The sequence below is a fragment of the Tauraco erythrolophus genome, chromosome 5 (assembly GCF_009769465.1).
Source record: "Tauraco erythrolophus isolate bTauEry1 chromosome 5, bTauEry1.pri, whole genome shotgun sequence".
Lineage (NCBI taxonomy): Eukaryota > Metazoa > Chordata > Aves > Musophagiformes > Musophagidae > Tauraco > Tauraco erythrolophus.
The window spans coordinates 17,723,794-17,742,136 of NC_141469.1; the positions used below are offsets into that span (position 1 = coordinate 17,723,794).

At 48.0% G+C, this 18,343-nt stretch overlaps 2 protein-coding genes across 6 annotated transcripts in view; one reads left to right on the forward strand and one right to left on the reverse strand.

Moving 5' to 3' along the window:
* LRBA (LPS responsive beige-like anchor protein) overlaps nt 1–18,343 on the reverse strand; it is a 422,962-nt gene that overhangs the window by 173,397 nt on the left and 231,222 nt on the right. For all 5 annotated transcript variants that reach the window (XM_086612273.1, XM_086612271.1, XM_086612272.1 and 2 more), the window contains 2 exons: nt 14,582–14,728; nt 11,824–11,960 (listed from right to left, as the gene is read on the reverse strand). In XM_086612273.1, coding sequence (XP_086468399.1) covers nt 11,824–11,960; nt 14,582–14,728 — 284 coding nt within the window. The remainder of the gene's footprint in view (nt 1–11,823; nt 11,961–14,581; nt 14,729–18,343) is intronic.
* On the forward strand, nt 6,876–7,955 carry MAB21L2 (mab-21 like 2). Its single transcript, XM_009987006.2, has one exon. The coding sequence runs from the start codon at nt 6,876–6,878 to the stop codon at nt 7,953–7,955; it is 1,080 nt and encodes a 359-aa protein (XP_009985308.2).

Below are 18,343 nucleotides of genomic sequence, written 5' to 3' on the forward strand. Positions count from 1 at the left end.
TTTTGAAATAAGATACGCACAGCAAGATATAAAATAGGAATAGCTATGATTTGATTCTCATTAGAAGCAGCAACGAAACCCCTGCAATGATTTTATAACTAGTAATACACCACTTTTATGTCAACGTAGTACTTTCAAGGGATAAAAAATTACCAGTATGAAGTAGAACAAGGAGAAAAGTAGAGGGCTCTGTGCATTTAAACTGTATTATATTTGAATGAGGGAACAATTAGAAGACTGTTCAAACAGAAATTTTTTTTTTTTAATTAAACAAAAATTCCATGTCTTTTTTACTGGATCCAAAGTCCAAATAAAATCATTTTAAAGTATGAGGAGGAGAGTGAGAAAGAGGGACTTGATATATTCCATGCTGGTCACCAGTGCTACTGAGAAGATTGAGCCCTTCTGTTCCCTTCTCCCGCAAGGACCTTTCCCTTTATAAACTGAGCTCACAGAAACTCACCAAAAGGTTGTCACCTGTACCGTGGTTGGTGAGGAGCAGAGGGTTCCACATTGCTACATGTGGTATTTGAGAAAGTACTTTTTAAAATGGAAGCACACAAATGAGAAGCTTTCACTTTCGGAGCTAGAAACAGACATTTTTTAAAGGGTATAGCTTCCAGAATTCTAGGTTAACATAAATATGCTTCATTTTGACTAGCTGCATGAAGTTTTCGATCTTTAAAATAATCATCTAACCAATAAAAGCATGCAGGCTATTGTTGGCATGATTTTTTATGCATATGCATAGATATGTGAACATCTAAGACAATAAATGTAGCTATCAATCATCACGCAGCTACTGATAAAAAAAAATTACGGCCAAACGCCTGCAAATTGATGTATTTTTTACATTTCTGGAACTTTGACTTTGCTTAGAAGAGCTTCGTAATTTTCACATTTTTAAAAGAAATGCTGATTTAGCCTCACAGCATTTTTAAGCACTAGGTAAGACATTATCTATGTAGTCCACCTCACATTTTTCTCAACAAAATAAGTGTTACTGCATTCAATTGGAGGTCAAGTTGACAAAACCCTGCTGTGTTACATGCTCTCATGCTTTCAAAAATTCATGTTATTAATGTAATTAATAAATTACAGCAAATAAAGACCAGCCAACACACATGAATGTGGTTATTTCTACTGGGTAAAACAGCATGTCCCCACCCCAACAGCATTCAAACGAAACGAAAGGCCCACAAGAAGTTTTAACGAGAAAAAAAAATGCTACAAAAGCACCAGAAATGTTCTCTTCTAGTGCACGTGTCTGATTTTCCCTGCTTGCCAGGGAAGGCAAACTTACAAAACAGTATTTAGTATCCAAAGCAACCTTACAGCTACAAGAAGTCACCATCAGCCATCGTAAGAAAAGAGAAGGCTCTACCTTTAATGCAAGATTCAAAGCAATAGAGAAAGGCTTCAGCTGCAGGCTGCTCGTGTTAAACACCAGAAGATGAACACACTCATATTTTAAGACCCAATAGGAAAGTAAAAATATTGAGGTACTTAAAGGAATAGTTGGAACTCTCTCCTTTCCCGCTCCAGAAACAAAATCTAGGGAGACTTAGAAACATGTATAAGTTATTTAATTTGCCATTACCATTCAATCTTCATGGAAAAAAAGGACAAGATTGATGCAACACTCTGAACTGAGAGACGCATTAACGACACGTGTGGAAATAAAACCATCTTTTCTCCCCCAGTATGTGCTATCAGCTAACTTCCTAAACACGGTCCTTGGAACAGATGGGCGGACAGTAAAGCTGAGCCGTGACTTTCAGCAAAAGGTACGCGCCGTACGCTATTGAATGTACACAGAATTTTATCTGTCAAACCCACAGCAGCCTTCACCGTAACTATTAACCCGGTTTCGCTGTGGAGAAACGCAACGTGCATTACTGAATCATTTCTTTTCAAATCCATACATTCCCTGCAGCAGTTCAAGCTCCATCAACAGTGCAGGAATGTATGAAAATGACAGGCAAAGGGCACTAGCTCTTTTCCCATACTGTTCTTCTATAAATGGAAGCAGAGTCCTACAAAGCACTTAAAGCTGAGAATGTTTGAGGACTGATCTCCAGGAAAAAAAAAAAATTACAATGTTAGGTTCCACGAGCAGATTAATTATTCTGTTTTCCACAAAACTGTTTCCCTTAAATGAAAGGAAAGAGAGGAAACCAATTACTAGAAAATAATGGAACGCTAGCTGGGTATCACCTACAAAGCTGTCGTGAACAAAGCGTATACATACACATACATATTTCATAGGCTATTCATAAAAATACTTCTTAGCCCTTTTGGGAACACCTATTCCTGCATCCACTTTTCCCTCACCTCTCAGCGAGAAAAAGGGCAGATTTGGCAGAAATCCTTTAATAGCCTCAAGTTAATTTGATTAAACTTTGACTTGCTTCAAAAAATTACACCTTGTATCAGTAGCACGTTAGAGAAACTTTGAAACACACCGTTGAGAGTAAAGAGGCTCTGAAATACGTAACGTGTGCCACTTTGATAAGCTGGTTAGGCAAGCAAATACAAGTATGCCCCATCGTAACACAGTAAGAAACCTGTATGCTTCTTGCTAAAAATCAGCTGTTTTCCAGTTTTCTTCTGTTGTTTTTTTAAGGATTAATACGAACGCATAGCATTCTCTCAAAAAAAAAAAAAAAAAGGGGGGGGGGGGGGGAAGAAAAAAAGAAGAAAAGCCTTTGAAAATTTAACAGCAGCCCTTCGCTGCTACTTCGCCATCCTCAGCGTGAAGAAAATACCGTTGCACGTACCGCGTACACACGCCTGGATTTACACCAGACCGAGCTCCCCCGGTACCCAGAGGGAGGGGGCAGGAGGAGCCACGGCAGGAGCAAACCCTCTGGGCACACCGAGTCTCCTTTCCAGTATCTTTTCACAGGAGCCCTTGCTAACAAAACGCTCTTGCTCCAGGCAGCGGCATGCTGATGTTGGCACTGCTTAAACCAAACAAACACGATGTTTAACAGTCAAATAAAATGTCCCGCAGCCTCCCTAATGAATTTGTCAAGGACCATCAGATCACCCCCGCCCCCGCCTCATTAACTCAAGTATGATGAGACGGATTATAACGAGAGAATACAGATCAATCGGTCTGAAGACTTCAAGTGGCTTTTAGCCCTGAGAGTTTCCCTCTCTGCGGCACACACACGCACACGGTCCTTTTAATGGAATACAGTATCTCCTGCTGCTGGAGGGGCTGCCACTTCGTTTTATACACCATCAAGGAGCTGCTGATGGACTTCTACACTAACACATAAAAGCGGAGGTGACAAGGGCTCTTCAATTATAGCCTCCTCGGATCCTGTTCCCCCTTCAATTATTCATCCCGGCGAGGGCAAATTCCGCCACAGATGAAGCTGAGTCTTAATGCAGCGCGGCCACAAACGCCCAGACACAGGAGAGAGGGTTTCACGTGCGTTATTTGCTGGAAGTGTTTAAGTTTATTGCTCAAATGATGTTTCTAATTAGCGCTGGGGCAATAAATTAAAGTCGGCTTTTGTTTAGCTGATTTATTATTTACTAGCGCTTCAACCTCAGACAGGAAAATTGGTAATGAATTGTTTTAAATCCGAACACTAGCAACGCTTCCTCATTAGTCACCTTACCGGGGGGGTGGGAGGGGAATCGTCCTCTCCTCTGCGTTTACCCTGAAAACACGAACGCGCGTCCCCCCACCCTCGCCCGGGCCGCCTGACGGCTCCGCAATTCTCCTCCGCGCCCTGAACGCGGGACATCCCCGGACTGCCCGCTCTCTGCTGGAAGCGAAACGCCACGGAGCCTTCCCTGCCCGGAGGGTCGATGTGCAGAACCCCCCGCCGGAGTGGCGAGAAGGGCCAGCGCGGCTGCGGGCAGGCAGACCGGCTCCGCGGGTGCGCCCCGGCCCGCTCCGAGTGCCGGGAGCTTCCGCGGGGCCAGGGAAAGGGAAAGGGAAAGGGAAAGGGAAAGGGAAAGGGAAAGGGAAAGGGAAAGGGAAAGGGAAAGGGAAAGGGAAAGGGAAAGGGACCCCCAGCCCTAACCAACTCTTCCGCTTGCCGGGGGGCGTCCGGCGACGAGGCGCAGGACCCGCGCAGCTCCGCCCGGACAGCCGAGCCCCGAAGAGACGCTGCGCGCAGGCGAAGCGCAACGATGCCCGCCTGGTGCTGCCGCCCGGAGCCCGGCCCGGACGGGTGGCACCGGAGAGGCCTCTGACCGCCTCGAGCGGGTCCGGCCGCGGCCTCAGGGAGGGCACCGGTCCGCGGGCACTCACCCGCGCCCCGGGGCGGAGAGCCCCGCTCCAGACCGCGCATCCTCAGGACGCCTAGAGACCGTGCGAGCAGCGGCACTAATGCCTTTGCGAGCCAGCGGCTTCCCCCTAGTCGCAGCCTGCCCCCTCTCCCCCACCCCTCTGAAGCTGCCCTCCTCAGAGCCTTCCCCGGGCTCGTCTCCCTCCCGGCGGGGACACCTGACGACGACGCCTGTCCGGGCCCCGCCGCGCACCGGGCACCCGGGCCCCGCCGAGCGTCGGGCGAGCGAGACAGCCCCCACCCGCCCCCGGGCGCAGACCGCCCCGGCGGCATCGGGGGAAACAACGATCCTCTCCTCGCGGAGAAGGGAGCCCCACCGACGCCGGGCACGTCCGTACTTACTTCTTCCAGCGCGCAGTGCTACGGTCGGCACGAGACATGTTTCTGATTTAAATACACACGGAAAACAGACGGCGACATTTTCTTTATTAAAATCAGCCGGCTGCAGCGAAAGGAGGAAAGAACAAGGAACCGAGCCCAACCGCGGCGAGCCGGCTCACCCGAGGCTCCGATGCGCACGAAGGAGCGCACCGCGTGCGAACGGCGGCCCGCCGGGCTGCGAGAGCCGCCCCCGCGCAGCAGGGACCCGCGGCGGGCCCGGCCGCACCGCCCCGCTCGGGGCTGCGGGCACAGGGCAGCGGGCAGCCGCTCGCTGCGGAAACCCGCACCCCTGGCCCGAGCGCGGGAGATGGGGGAAGATGTGTCTTCCCGCCCGCCCGAGTTTCCGCGGGAGAAACACTCCGTGCTGTTCTGCAGCAGGTACCGCACGCCCGGGGGGTTAGTGCGAGCGAGCCGCTCTTTCCCAACTGACGTGACGTAACTGCTGTTTTATGTCCAAATCATTCAATATCCTTATTAACACAAACTTGCATAAAATACCGTTTCCTTTCCGAATAACTCAATTCTACCGCTTTAGGAGGATGAACGGAACTTTATGGCGCGAGATTTATCTGAATTAACGCGACCGCGGCACCGACTGAGGGCAGTAAAACGAGGCGGACGACGCCGCTCCGGCGACGCTCTCGCTCTCACCGCTGCAGCCCGGCGTTCGCGGAAGAAGATTTACGCCCGCAGTGAAGCCCCGGCACGCCCGCCCCTCATCCCCTTCCCCTCGCACACCGGCGCTACCCCGCCGGCTCTCCCCGCAGCAGGCGGCGGGAGCAGCGAGCTCCGCGCACCCTTCGCCCGGCCGCCGCGGCGGAGTTGCCGCTTCCCCCCGTCGCAGGACGCTCACGGCCCCCCCGCTCTAACGCCGGTCAACCCCAACACGGAGCGCCCCGGGCACCCCTGCCCCGCCGCCGCCGCCGCCGCCGGGGAGCGCGCGGGCGCGTGTGCGCGTCCCCGCTCCCGCCGGCCGCTCCCGCCGCGATTGGCTGCGCCGCTGACAGCTCGGCGGCGATTGTCGGAGGCGGCGCTCCGCCCCCCGGCCGGGCCCCGGCCCCATTCATAAACTACGGGGCCCGCCGGCACCGCCGGAGAGAGACTGGCACACGGCGGAGCAGGAGGAGGAGAGGCGCAGAAAGTGAGAGCCCTCGGCGCGCACTTCCAGGGGTGGGGAGGGGGAGGAGAAGCCATCCCGGGCACAGCAGCTACACATCCCTCCTCCCGCTCGGGATAAAACACAGTCTGTGCAAAGAAAAAAAAAAAATAACAAAACCAACAAAACCAAAAACAAACCAAACCAAACAACCACCTCTCTCTCTCCATCTCAAACCAATCCATATAGAGCTGCAGGACAGGAATGCGCGATCACAGACCAAGGGCGCACGGCTGCGCGTAAAGGTAGAGAAAAGCCACAGACCGGGCTGAGCCAACGCCTCCAGCGGGAAAAGGGAACTCGGCACCACCCCCGACAGTCCGAGCGAGCGGCAGCCAAACTCAGGCACATCTCTGGCGGTGCCACGGACAGAAAGCGGGAGAGAGAGAGGCAGACAGACAGACAGAGAGATCGCTCTGGGCATTGCTCGCATTCTTCTTCTCCTCCCGTACCGTGTGCGCTTTTAAACTTCGCTGCCGACCGGCTTTTCTGCGGGGACCAGAATTCTGCGAGTCCTGGGGAAGTTTGTTCTGTTTTGGTTTTTTTTCATGAACTCTTGAAACAGCATTGTCGTCGCTGCGCGGGGGGGGGTGGGCGCCTGAGCCCGGAGGCAGCGCGGACCTCCCTGCCCCCACCGCCACCCAAAGCTTTGCGCTCCGGGAGCCCGCGGGGGCTGCCCGCCACTCCGACACCGGCACCGCCGCCGCCGCCCAGCCCGCACCGCTCCGCTCTCCTGCGGCTCGCACTCCTCCTCCTCCTCGCCGGGGCAGCGCTGGGCTTCGCTCCTTTGTGCTTCGTCGTCCTCTTCGGTTTTGTTTGGCGTTTTTTTTTGGTTTTTGCTTGTGTTTTTCTTTTTTTTTTTTTTTAATTGCTCTCACTGGCGCGCCGCTGCCGCCTTCTTCCCGGAGAGGGTGGGGGTCTGCGATTTGGCTGGTGCCCTCCGCAAAGCTGCAGCCACCGCTAAAGCATTGGATCCCTCAACGTACTGCGAGAGCCCGGTGTACAGCCCGGACCTGTGCCCCAACATGATCGCCGCGCAGGCCAAGCTGGTCTACCAGCTCAACAAATACTACACGGAGCGCTGCCAGGCCCGCAAGGCGGCCATCGCCAAGACCATCCGGGAGGTGTGCAAGGTCGTGTCGGACGTGCTGAAGGAGGTGGAGGTGCAGGAGCCGCGCTTCATCAGCTCCCTGAGCGAGATCGACGCCCGCTACGAGGGTCTGGAGGTGATCTCGCCCACCGAGTTCGAAGTGGTGCTCTACCTCAACCAGATGGGCGTCTTCAACTTCGTGGACGACGGCTCCCTGCCGGGCTGCGCCGTGCTCAAGCTGAGCGACGGCCGCAAGCGCAGCATGTCCCTCTGGGTGGAGTTCATCACCGCCTCGGGCTACCTGTCCGCCCGCAAGATCCGCTCCCGCTTCCAGACACTGGTGGCCCAGGCCGTGGACAAGTGCAGCTACCGGGACGTGGTGAAGATGATCGCGGACACCAGCGAGGTGAAGCTGCGCATCCGGGAGCGCTACGTGGTGCAGATCACGCCCGCCTTCAAGTGCACCGGGATCTGGCCGCGCAGCGCGGCGCAGTGGCCCATGCCGCACATCCCCTGGCCCGGGCCCAACCGGGTGGCGGAGGTGAAGGCGGAGGGCTTCAACCTGCTCTCCAAGGAGTGCTACTCGCTGACGGGCAAGCAGAGCTCGGCCGAGAGCGACGCCTGGGTGCTGCAGTTCGGCGAGGCCGAGAACCGGCTGCTGATGGGCGGCTGCAGGAACAAGTGCCTCTCGGTGCTGAAGACGCTGCGCGACCGGCACCTGGAGCTGCCCGGGCAGCCCCTCAACAACTACCACATGAAGACGCTGCTGCTGTACGAGTGCGAGAAGCACCCGCGGGAGACCGACTGGGACGAGGCGTGCCTGGGCGACCGGCTGAACGGCATCCTCCTGCAGCTCATCTCCTGCCTGCAGTGCCGGCGCTGCCCCCACTACTTCCTGCCCAACCTAGACCTCTTTCAGGGCAAACCCCACTCGGCCCTGGAAAGCGCTGCCAAACAGACCTGGAGGCTCGCCAGAGAAATCCTCACCAATCCCAAAAGCCTCGACAAGCTATAGGGTTAACACCCCCGCGCGCGAAACTCGCCCTCCGCAAACAACAACAGCGCCTAAAAACTTTTTATTTAACGCCGCCGACGACGGAAAGAGGCGGCGAAAGAAACGCGCCCCCGCCGCCCCCCACCCACCTGCGGCTCGGCCCTTAAAAACTCGCAGACGGTTTTCCCGGCATAAACTCTCGCCGCCTTGCACGGAAGAAGGGAAGAGCCTCCTCCTCCTCCTCTCCTCCAATGTGAATTTTTAAAAAGTCACACAAAGAGAAGCGATCGGACTTTCGCAAGCTCAAAACGAAACCCGAAAGGTACATTTTCCAATCCATGTATAGTCCTTTTCTTATTCTCTCTCGTTTGCCTGAATGTTGTCACCAAGTGAAAAATTATTTAACTATATGTACAAATCTCCCTTTAAAAAAAGTTTTACTGATGTTAAATGTATTTCGGTGCCAAGGTCAGATTATGTGCCCCCACGACTGACTTGTTGCAAATAGTAATAAAAATATTACTTTAACTTTATGATGACTTTTCGTGAATGGTTCTTAAATTCAGGCAAGTAAATTCTTTCTGAACCTCAGAAGTCAAATTTTTTAAAGAAACGGAAACACGAGATGTAAAGACAGTGTAAATGCGACACCTAGCCGGAGCCTTAGCTCGGCATATTCATTGATGTTTTCTAAACTTCCCTCTAGTTTCTATAAAAACAGTGCACCCAAGAAAAAAAAAAATCATCTTATATATCCTGCAGTTCAGCATGTGACAAGATCTGCTGTTTTTCTATGACTTTAAGCTTCCTGTCTAAATCTTGGGAATATACGGGGCATCGCGCAGCAGCTCGCCAGAATTTAGAGATAATTAGAGCATGCCATTTCCTCCCCTACGGTCGTCACCTTTTCTTTTTTTTTTTTTCCCTTATAGTTTTCTTTCCTTTTTCCCCGGTAAATCTCAAGCGCTTGTATTTTCTTTTAAAAATGCCTCGCTATTTGCTTTCGCTTCCCAGAGCTAACGCGCTATCCATTTGACTTTGACGCGAGGGAAGTATAGATCCACCCTAAATAATTAATGCGCTTTAGAGCAACCGGTCGATATTTTTTTTAAACAAACATTTGTTTTCCCCGGATTTTTAAGTACAGTAGCGAATCGCGCCGCAGCGTAGCCGCGCAGCCAGACGAGCAGACAAGCAATCCCGAAAGGAGACGACCCGATCCCACATTAACACCCGGTCGTTCTCTCCGCAGACCCCGCCGGTCTCCTTCCCCGCCCGAGCCCCCTCTCTCAAAGCTGAGCTCTACCCCATTCCTTGGATTTCATGCTGTAGCGATAACCGCTTTAAATTTGCTGAGGGTGGCTTAGAAGTACTTGCAGGATTTTTTTTTTTTTTTTTTCCGGGGGGCATTTTATCAGCTTTAAAAACGTTAGCATTATCCGCTCGAGCCGCCCGAAAGATTTCCAAGGCGGCTCGGAGCGTTTCGAGGAAGTTTTCGTGCCGTTGCGAGGGAGGAGGGGGGTAAAAATGCAAGTTCTTGCCCCAGAACACTGCTTCCGTTTCTTTGTGAACGGATCCGGAAAGAAACAGCCGTTCAATTTCGAGGTGCTTGTGGCTTTGAGTAAAAAACGAAATTACCGAGCCCGCCAGCAGCCCGGGGAATGAACTTCCCGCAAAGCCGCGGCGGCGCGGGGCGGCCCCGGCCCCGATCCGTGGGAGCGGGGCGGCTTCGTCCTGCGCCTCTTCAGCCCCCGGCGTTTCACAAGGTTCCGTGGAGTCACCAGGGCGCTTTCCGCAGCGCTGATCCTGGCATGACCTGGCGAGGCGGGTTTAGCCCGCGGGGATACCCTTTCCCTCGGAAAAGAGCCCGGAGTGAGAGTCTAAACTCTGATCTTATCGCGGCCGATGCTATCTCCGCGGCAGGTTTTTCGGCAGGAGCTTGTCACAATGTTTTCTTTTCAGTAGTTTAGACAAATACACAAGGAACTTACATTTACCCAATAGATGAAGCCTCATTAATTAAACAGGCCGCCGGAGCTAGAGGGGATTAGGGTTCTTTTTTTCCAAGGAGCATTTTCCACCGCAGCTCCAGTCACCGCCATCAAGGTACACTAACCTAGCAGAGGGTGGGGCAGGTTCGTGCTTGAAAGCAAGCTGCCTTGTTTTTGTAAAATAAATACTCAGATTTGATTTTTAGCCTCTTCCCGTACTCACAGAGACAATACAAAAGGTCTTTCTTTTTTTTTTTTTTTTTTTTTTTCCTTTTAAGACCTCCAGCTAAAGTAGCATTGTAAGTAGAATGTAAGAGCTGGAGCCTGTATTTCACATCACCAGCTCCTCCTTTTATAGGAACCCCCCATAAAATCTCTCAGACACAGAATTAAAGACACAGTCAAATCAAACCAGAATGCCTGCTCACAGTCAAGAAAACAACCACTACACCAAACACTCGAAAACAGGAGAAAAGAAAGCAAGTTGAATATATATATCTTGCATGACAGTGTCCCCATAAAACATGTAATAGGACTGGTAAGAATTAGCAACTGTACTCAAATACCCTATGTGCTAAACACGGAAAACAAAAACGCAGAATAACACAGATCTCTAAGTCTTTTCTCATGCTAATGCAATACAACGCCGAACATTTTAGACGGAAAATGCAACGCAGTAACACACCAAACCGTTTTTACGTTTTATATTTACATCCTTTTTACCATTAAATGCTTAAAAAGAAACCCTATAGAAGGAGGAAGCATTTCAAAATTTTAAGAGCTATCTCATACTTGAAATAATTTCACAAACGCTTCAAAAATAACGTCAGGACCAAAAGAAAAGTTCAATCTTATTTAAGGTATCACACAAAAAACACAATTCCAGTTAATTGCTCATATTAAATTCTAGTTTAAGAATTTGAGAGCGTTGTTTCTCAGAGTAAATTTAACCATTTGATAACCCCAGTTTTCAGACCCACTGATGCCATTTTTAATACAGACAAGAGCAATTTACTCAATAGGAACAAAGAACCGAACTGGCACTTAACACACAAGGTATTCTCTACAGACAAGCAGAAATCCTCTACCTCTTAGTGACTTTTTTTCCCTTCACAAAGAAATTATTACCTTGTTTAATATTAAGCAGATACTTAAAAAAAAAACAAGAGCCATCACTGTGCTTAAATTGGGACGCCAGAATATTTACCAATTGCGTCATACTTTTGAAATGTTGCCATAATACTGCAGAAAACATTCAAGTGCAACCTTATTAAGCTAATCACACGATATACTGCCTTTGGAACAGGGATTTTACTGAAGGTTCCTAATTTTAAACAAAACACTACTAATAAAGTAACTCGGAGCAAATAAAGTTTGTAGAAATCAGCAAGTCAGTTCAGAAACGTATTTTAAGAGGGCAATTATGTTTTCTGCTTAGGCACAATAAATAATAACAGGCCCAGTAAAATCTGTTACAGACTAATAGGATACAGAAGCACTGAAAACTTCCGAGTGCGGGAAGTTTAGCGCCCTATTACACTGGCATTACATAAAAATATGAAAGTAAAACAAAGCATTTGGGCTAAAAGCCTTGTTGAACTTTCCAGTGTTCACACAGGCCTGCGATTCAAGATGTCTTTATTTAAGACACCTCCCTGGAGCTTTATTCGTAGCAAGCTAATTAACATTCAAGTAGGGTCGAATGGTGGGAGGGGGAGAAAAAGGAGGAGGAAAGGAGGTGTCACCTACGTGAAGTTCAGAAACATACACGGTCAGTCGCAAACTTATCAAAGCAGGAACGCTGCAGACCAATAGAGGTAAAGGAAGTCGAATGAAGAATTAAAGGTCTTGGGTAATTTGTCATCATCTCTCAGAGCTCAGGGTCAATGATCTCTTACCTTAGGGTCGATTTTCTTAAAACTGGGATCTTCTTCATCCACCTCGAAGTAGAGCTCAGAAAGAGTGATGGAAAGAGTGCCTTTCACTACCACTGAGGGTGCCACAAGCTGAGCTGGCGTGCACAGGGCAACTGGACCTGCCAAAGAGTGAAAACACCAACAATATTCAAACCAGAAAAGAGCGCGAGTGCAAATTACTTGGTTTTCAAGCCTGGAACGCTAAAATAAATACAGTGAAGAGCACAGCTCTTCCTTAAAAAGTAAAACTCTCTTTACCCCGGAAAAGAACATATGTAACAGATTTACAGTGTCTCTGTGCTGCCGAACGTTGAAGCAGCTACGATTGCAAACCGCTGCGTACGTTATACGTGCCAGAGCTGGCTTTAGCATGGCAGTGTATCGTTTTTACTCAGAGGCACTTTCTTTTCGAGAAACTTCGAGAGTTGCACACCTTCTGTTAGAGGCAGAATAGAGAGCACACACGTGAACGCTTGAAATCTTACTGTCATCTGTGTTCTGTAGGTACTGGAGAGTTCCGATAGCTCTCCTCAAAGATGAACGTGGCAGTCAAGGCTCAAAGTTGTCTAACTGTAAAGTGTTCCCTCACGGATGCGAGAAATCTATTGTTAAGGTTGCACTATGTTATAGAGCCTGAAGTAAAATGTTTTCAAGATGCTTTTGATTCCACGTTAAATATTGTTCAAGGATTCCATACAGTGTTAGTGTAGCTCGGGGACTGTGGGAGTAAACAGCTGGAGGGTTGGTTTCCAACTGAATGAATTTTTATTGGAATAATCACATCTCCACAGGGCTTATCACAGGGACAAATCAGACTACCACTGAAAACAATAGGTTCAGCATAGATCTGACAATGCAGAACCTATTATATAAACTAACACGTACAGAAAGAAAACAGGTTAGGTTTGTCATCCAGCTGATTACGAGGCAAGGAAACGAAGTTACTTGGCTGTAGGATTATCTGACTTTTGTAAAACAGTGGAAGATAGGAAAGTGACACAGACAATTTTGTTTTAATAAAGCATCTATAAATGAGGTACACACGTTCAGGTAATCAACGTGAGAATAACTGACAAAAAATTCAGATGAATTGTCATTTCCATCGATTGTTAGGAGGGTGATGGTCCTTAATCTCGCATCAATCTCAATGTGTGCCACTAGGACAAAAGAAGAGATGCTCTGTTGAGATCAGAGCAGCTTTGCCCTCTATTCCCAACGTACAAATACATTGTGTTTGCAGATGGGCACGAGATAGCTGTGGAACTGCCATGATTTCCCAAAGCTCACCCCCGCAAATGGATGAAATAAGCAGCTATGTGTTCTTTTGCTGTCTCCCTTTGCCCTCTGTACATTAGCATGTAATCCAGAGGAGAAATAACATTTTTTCAATCACTCGCAGACATTCAATTACAGGGCGAGCAGACAGCTGCAGAAGCTGGGGCAGTCCAGGTCCTGTGGAAGACCCCTGACAATTTCCACTTCATTTCTAACCCACACCACTTTATTAGTGAGGATTACTTCTTAATCCTATTGCCATTGTCAAGATTATATAATTAAACTCCCCTTTCACCTCTATTACAGTATGAATGTATTACTCGAACCAATGAATGAATAATAAAGAGAAGGAAACACAGAGAAGGCTCCTGAGAAGGAAGCTTGTGGTAGAAAGGGAAAAAAAGATTCACATACAGAAGATGCCATCGCATTATTCTCCTGTTACCTTCTTTTACTTCACTCTTCCTATGCAGGTTTTCTTTTTTTCATTATGCTGAATTTTTAACTTCACTTTAAAAAAAAAAATAGAAAGAGTGGAATGCAGCTCAGGGATAAGCAAACTGCCAATAAATAATCACTTCCAGTAATTTCACTGAATTACCATATGTATGATATGTATCAATGTAAGATTATACCACTGGCTTCTCAGGGAACTGGAATTATCCAAGAAATGACATTCTTCTCTAAAGTAAATGTACATGGGATACCGATTGAGAAAGCAGAACAACACAGAGAAGTTCGCGTTTTCCCTGTAAACCCACGTTCCTCAAATAACAATGGAGGGGCCTTAGAACTCCCAGTCCCTGAACCCAGGAGGTTACTGTTTTTACATTGTGAACTGCACAGAAATGGACCCACTCCACTCAGATTGCAAAATCAGCAAAGGTTGCATGTGACTGAGTAAAATTATAAGTTCAAAGATCTGAAGTAGTATTTCTTCTTCAGAAAAAAGAAGTCAAGTCTAGAAAGACTATAGTCTGGAGAAGGGACTCGAATGGGGGAACAGCAGGGGGTTTAAAGGAGTTAAATCCAGTGAGCGTACAGATCCTTCAAACCAAGTAAATAACGAATATTATAAACTCAGGAAAAAATTAAAGCTCTCCAAAGCCGTTCATTACAGACAGCTTGCCTAATTGTCCACTAGGTCTAATGATTTGAGGAGTGGAACAAGGTCAAAAGCAAAGAAGAGAAGCCCTTTTCAGGGTAGAGCTACGGGAAGGTTTCCTAGAATACAGGCATCTACTGTGGAAGCAAGGAGGTTATAAAAGCCAGAGAAAGAAAACGCACAACTGTCTTCAAGTAAACCTCAGTGTCTGATGTGCACAGAAAATGATCTTAACGACCCAATTATGGGAAGGAACAGTTTATCGGTGTGTATCCCAAAACACTGATTCACTGCAGAGCAGGGGAGATGAGAACTTAAAGAGTAAAGAAGCCGAGGAGAAAATTAGATAGCTGAAGTTACCCGTTAAGTTCTCCACTTCTCTTTCCTCCATGAACGACATGATATCGTCATCGCCTTCCAAGAGAATCTCACTTTCTGAGTTCTGATTTCCTAAAACTTGACTCTTGATGGACTGCTTTCCTTTAATGAGTATATCTTCATCAGGAGCTGAAATAAAAGAGAGACATTGCTGTCTGTCAGGTCTCAGAGGCAACAGTGACAAAGAACTGTGTGTGGTTTTTTGGGTTTTTTTTAATGAAAGTTCAGGAAGAGGACTGTTTAGGACTAGTTGTGGGAAGTACCTGCCTTAATCCTCTAATGTTAGGACACATCTAGTTTTAATCCTATTAAGCCTGCTCAAAATCATCCAGAGCTCTCTGCAGCATTTAACTCTACTTCAAGTTTTTGTGACAGAGGAGGGAAATAACACAACGGACTCTCTTCCCCCGCAACTTTCCTTGAATTCTCCCTCTGGAAGCAGGTCCCGAGTGCCTCGTGTGGCAAAGCCCGGGTTCAAGCCGCGGTCTGCCCTGGCAGCAGCAGGCAGACAGCGGCCCTGCCCGGCACGGCACCACCGGACAGACAACGCGGAGGACGCCCGGGCGGGCCCGCGGCCGCAAGACGGGGCCCGGCGGCGGCACCGGGGGCAGCGCAACGGGCCGAGGGCGGCGAGCGGGGCCGGCCGAGCCCGGCGGACCCGCAGCCGCTGCGGAAGCGAGGCGGGAGAGGCGGTCGGCCCGGGGGGCTGGGCTCGCCCGCCCGGCGGCTGCAGTGCAGTGCGGTGCGGTGCGGCCGGCCGCGGCTGCCGAGCGGCAGGTAGGGGCTGCCGCGGCGCGGGGCGGCGGGAAGCCCCTGAGGGCGGGCCGAGCTCCCCGGGAGCGCGGATATCGTGAGGCGGGAAAGCACACACCCCGCCTCGCCAGCCCGGGCGAGGGGCCGGGCAAAGTACCGACCGGATCAGCCCCACGGTCACGGCTGGAGGCAGAGAAAAGCGTGCACCTGCTTCCACACCCGGCCCTCCCCGGGGGCACTCCTGTGCGCGCATCTCCGTTCGCGGAACGGAAGGGGAAGAACCGAAACGCTCGGTTTACCGAGAGCGCACGTCCCACGCTACACACGGTAACGGGGCCGCCGAACGCGCCGCTGCCGGGCCGGAGCGGTGCCGCCCCCCCGCCGCCGGCGGCGCACAGCCCGGCCCCGCTGCCGCTGCCGCGGGGGAGGCCAGCGCTGGCCGAGGGAGTGACACACCTGGGAACGCTCCTCGTCTCGTTTGGGCGCTGCGAGGGCCGAAATCTATTTTACTGAAATTACAAGCTCAAAGCCGGGGGGAGGGGCGGGGGGGGAGAAAAAAAGGAAAAAAAAAAAAAGAAAAAGAAAAAATGAAAAAAGAAAAAAGGGGAAAAAAAAGAAAAAAAGGAAAAAAAGAAAAAGAAAAAGAAAAAGGAGAAAAGAAAAAAAAAAAAAAAAAAAAAAAAAAAAAAAAAAAAAAAAAAAAAAAAAAAAAAAAAAAAAAAAAAAAAAGAAAAAAAGGGGAAAAAAGAAAAAAGGAGGGGGAAAAGAGAAAATAAAAAGGAGAAAAGGAAAAGAAAAAGAGAAAAAAAAAGGAGAGAAAAAAAAAGAAAAAGGAGGCGGAAAAAGAAAAAAAAGAAAAAGGAGAAAGAGAAAAAAAAGAAAAAAGGAGAGAAGAAAAAAAAGGGAAGAAAAAGGAGAAAAAAGAAAAAAAGGAGGAACAAAAAAGAAAAAGGAGGAAAAAACGAAAAACGGAGAAACGAAAAAAGAAAAAAGGAGGGAAAAGAAAAAAAAGGAAAAAAGAAAAAGAAAAAAAAGAAAAAAAAAAAAAGAAAAAAAAAAAAAAAAAAAAAAAAAAAAAAAAACGAAGAAAAAAGCAAAAAAGAAAGAAAGAAAAAAGAGGAAAAAAAAAAAAGAAAAGGTGATCACTCGCTCAACACATCAGTTACCACTTGGCTGTGGTAAAGCCAAAAAACCAGCAGTCTGTGTGATGTTTGTTTTGGTTTTTTTTAAATTGAAATAAAATGTTTGAAAACATCCACCAAACACATCAGGGCCAACTAACTTCAACACATTGCTCGTTGCTTTCTCTGACTGCTGCCATACTTGATTTGAAGCTGCACTGGTTTACTTTAAAAATATGTTAATCTGCAAACATTTACAGAAGGCAGCTATTCCCCAGTGGCAATATATAAAGTTCCAATTGTTCAAGTAAATACATGCACATAAATTGCAAGTAATAAACTTCTCAAGTGAGTGAAAAGTAAAAAAGAACTCCAAACAAGCAAACAAAACAAAACCCTCAAATACCCTGGTTCTGGTTTAGGCCTTGAGCTTACAAAAAAACCAAAAACCCCCCTCAAAAAAACCTCAACCAAAGAAAAAAAAACACACCACAAAGAAAAGGAAGTTCAACTTGCCCTACAAAATAAAATGCAATTTATGCATGATTCTTTCTCCCCAACCAGTAACAGCCACTCCTAAGTAAGCTTTTAAAAAGAAATTACTGTGAAGCTTTAACTGCATTGTACAAACACAAATTTTACTTTCTTCTAAAACGTGTTCGTGTAAGTAATGATAACGCAGATTCTGGAGTTGTTCAATGTGAGCTGAAAACCTTCTCGTCATGAAAAATATGCAGCTGATATTTAGAAAGGTTTTCCTGTAATTAACTCCCCCTTGAGGATTTTAAGTTAGCAGCAGTAAAATTACCAACAGGATACTAATATACACCACATGCACTGGTACTCAGTGGCCTACCAGCATTCTCCTGAAGATCAAAAAAAGTAAAATACAACAAAATCATCTTAGGGATAGAGTCAAAGATAATAATTATTACTGGGTTTTAATACAGACAAGCTATATTTGTTGTTTCAAAAACCCCGTCTGTATTGCACATACCTGCCAGGTTTGCTTCCTTTACTACTATCTTTTTGTTTTATACTGAAGAAGCTACTTCAAACTCGCCTTTTGCCTAGTCTCATTTAATACTGAATTGAGAGCCAAGATCATACTCAGCACAACTTGTCCAACATATTAGTATGTCCTTCAAGTCTTTCTTCTCATTTACCATTAAGAAAAAATAAAATCAGTACGGCAACTTCCAAGCCAAAGATGTCTGGATAAGAGAAATATACACCTCCTGCCTCACCTTTGTCACTTACATTTTATGTCTTTCCCCAGCTAATGATATTATACTGATTCAAAACACACATCTTATGTAACTGCCTTTTTCAATAAAAGATTTTAGACCATAAGTTATTCTAGCCATTTTTGTAAATTTTTGTCATCTCTCTGCACATGATGTTAGCTACCTCTGTTTCCTGCCGCGCACAAAACGTCTGTGTACACACGGGCACAGGGAGATGCAGAGCCTGTCTACGCATCCGCAGATACCAGCTGCTGGAAGGCCGTAAGACATCGCACTGAACCAGAATCTGCTTTTGCTGTACCAACTCGCATAAAGCACTACACCTGCAACCAAGGCACTCACACTCCCATGAATATCTGTATAGAACTGATGATATTCCATGCGGATTCACCTATTTTCTGGAGATAAATGCACTTATGCAGGTAGGCCGGGGGCTAGTTCTCCTTCTATATTTCCTAATTAGAGACACATATGACAGACCATGACATCGTGTGACATATTCTCTTCCCACGTATGCACACACGTACATTACACTGGATTTCGTGTTTCAGGTCCCAAACCCTGCTCTGTCATCTGCTAACCCAAAGCGCTCTCTGCCAGGCCTCCCTATTCTTGGCGTGACT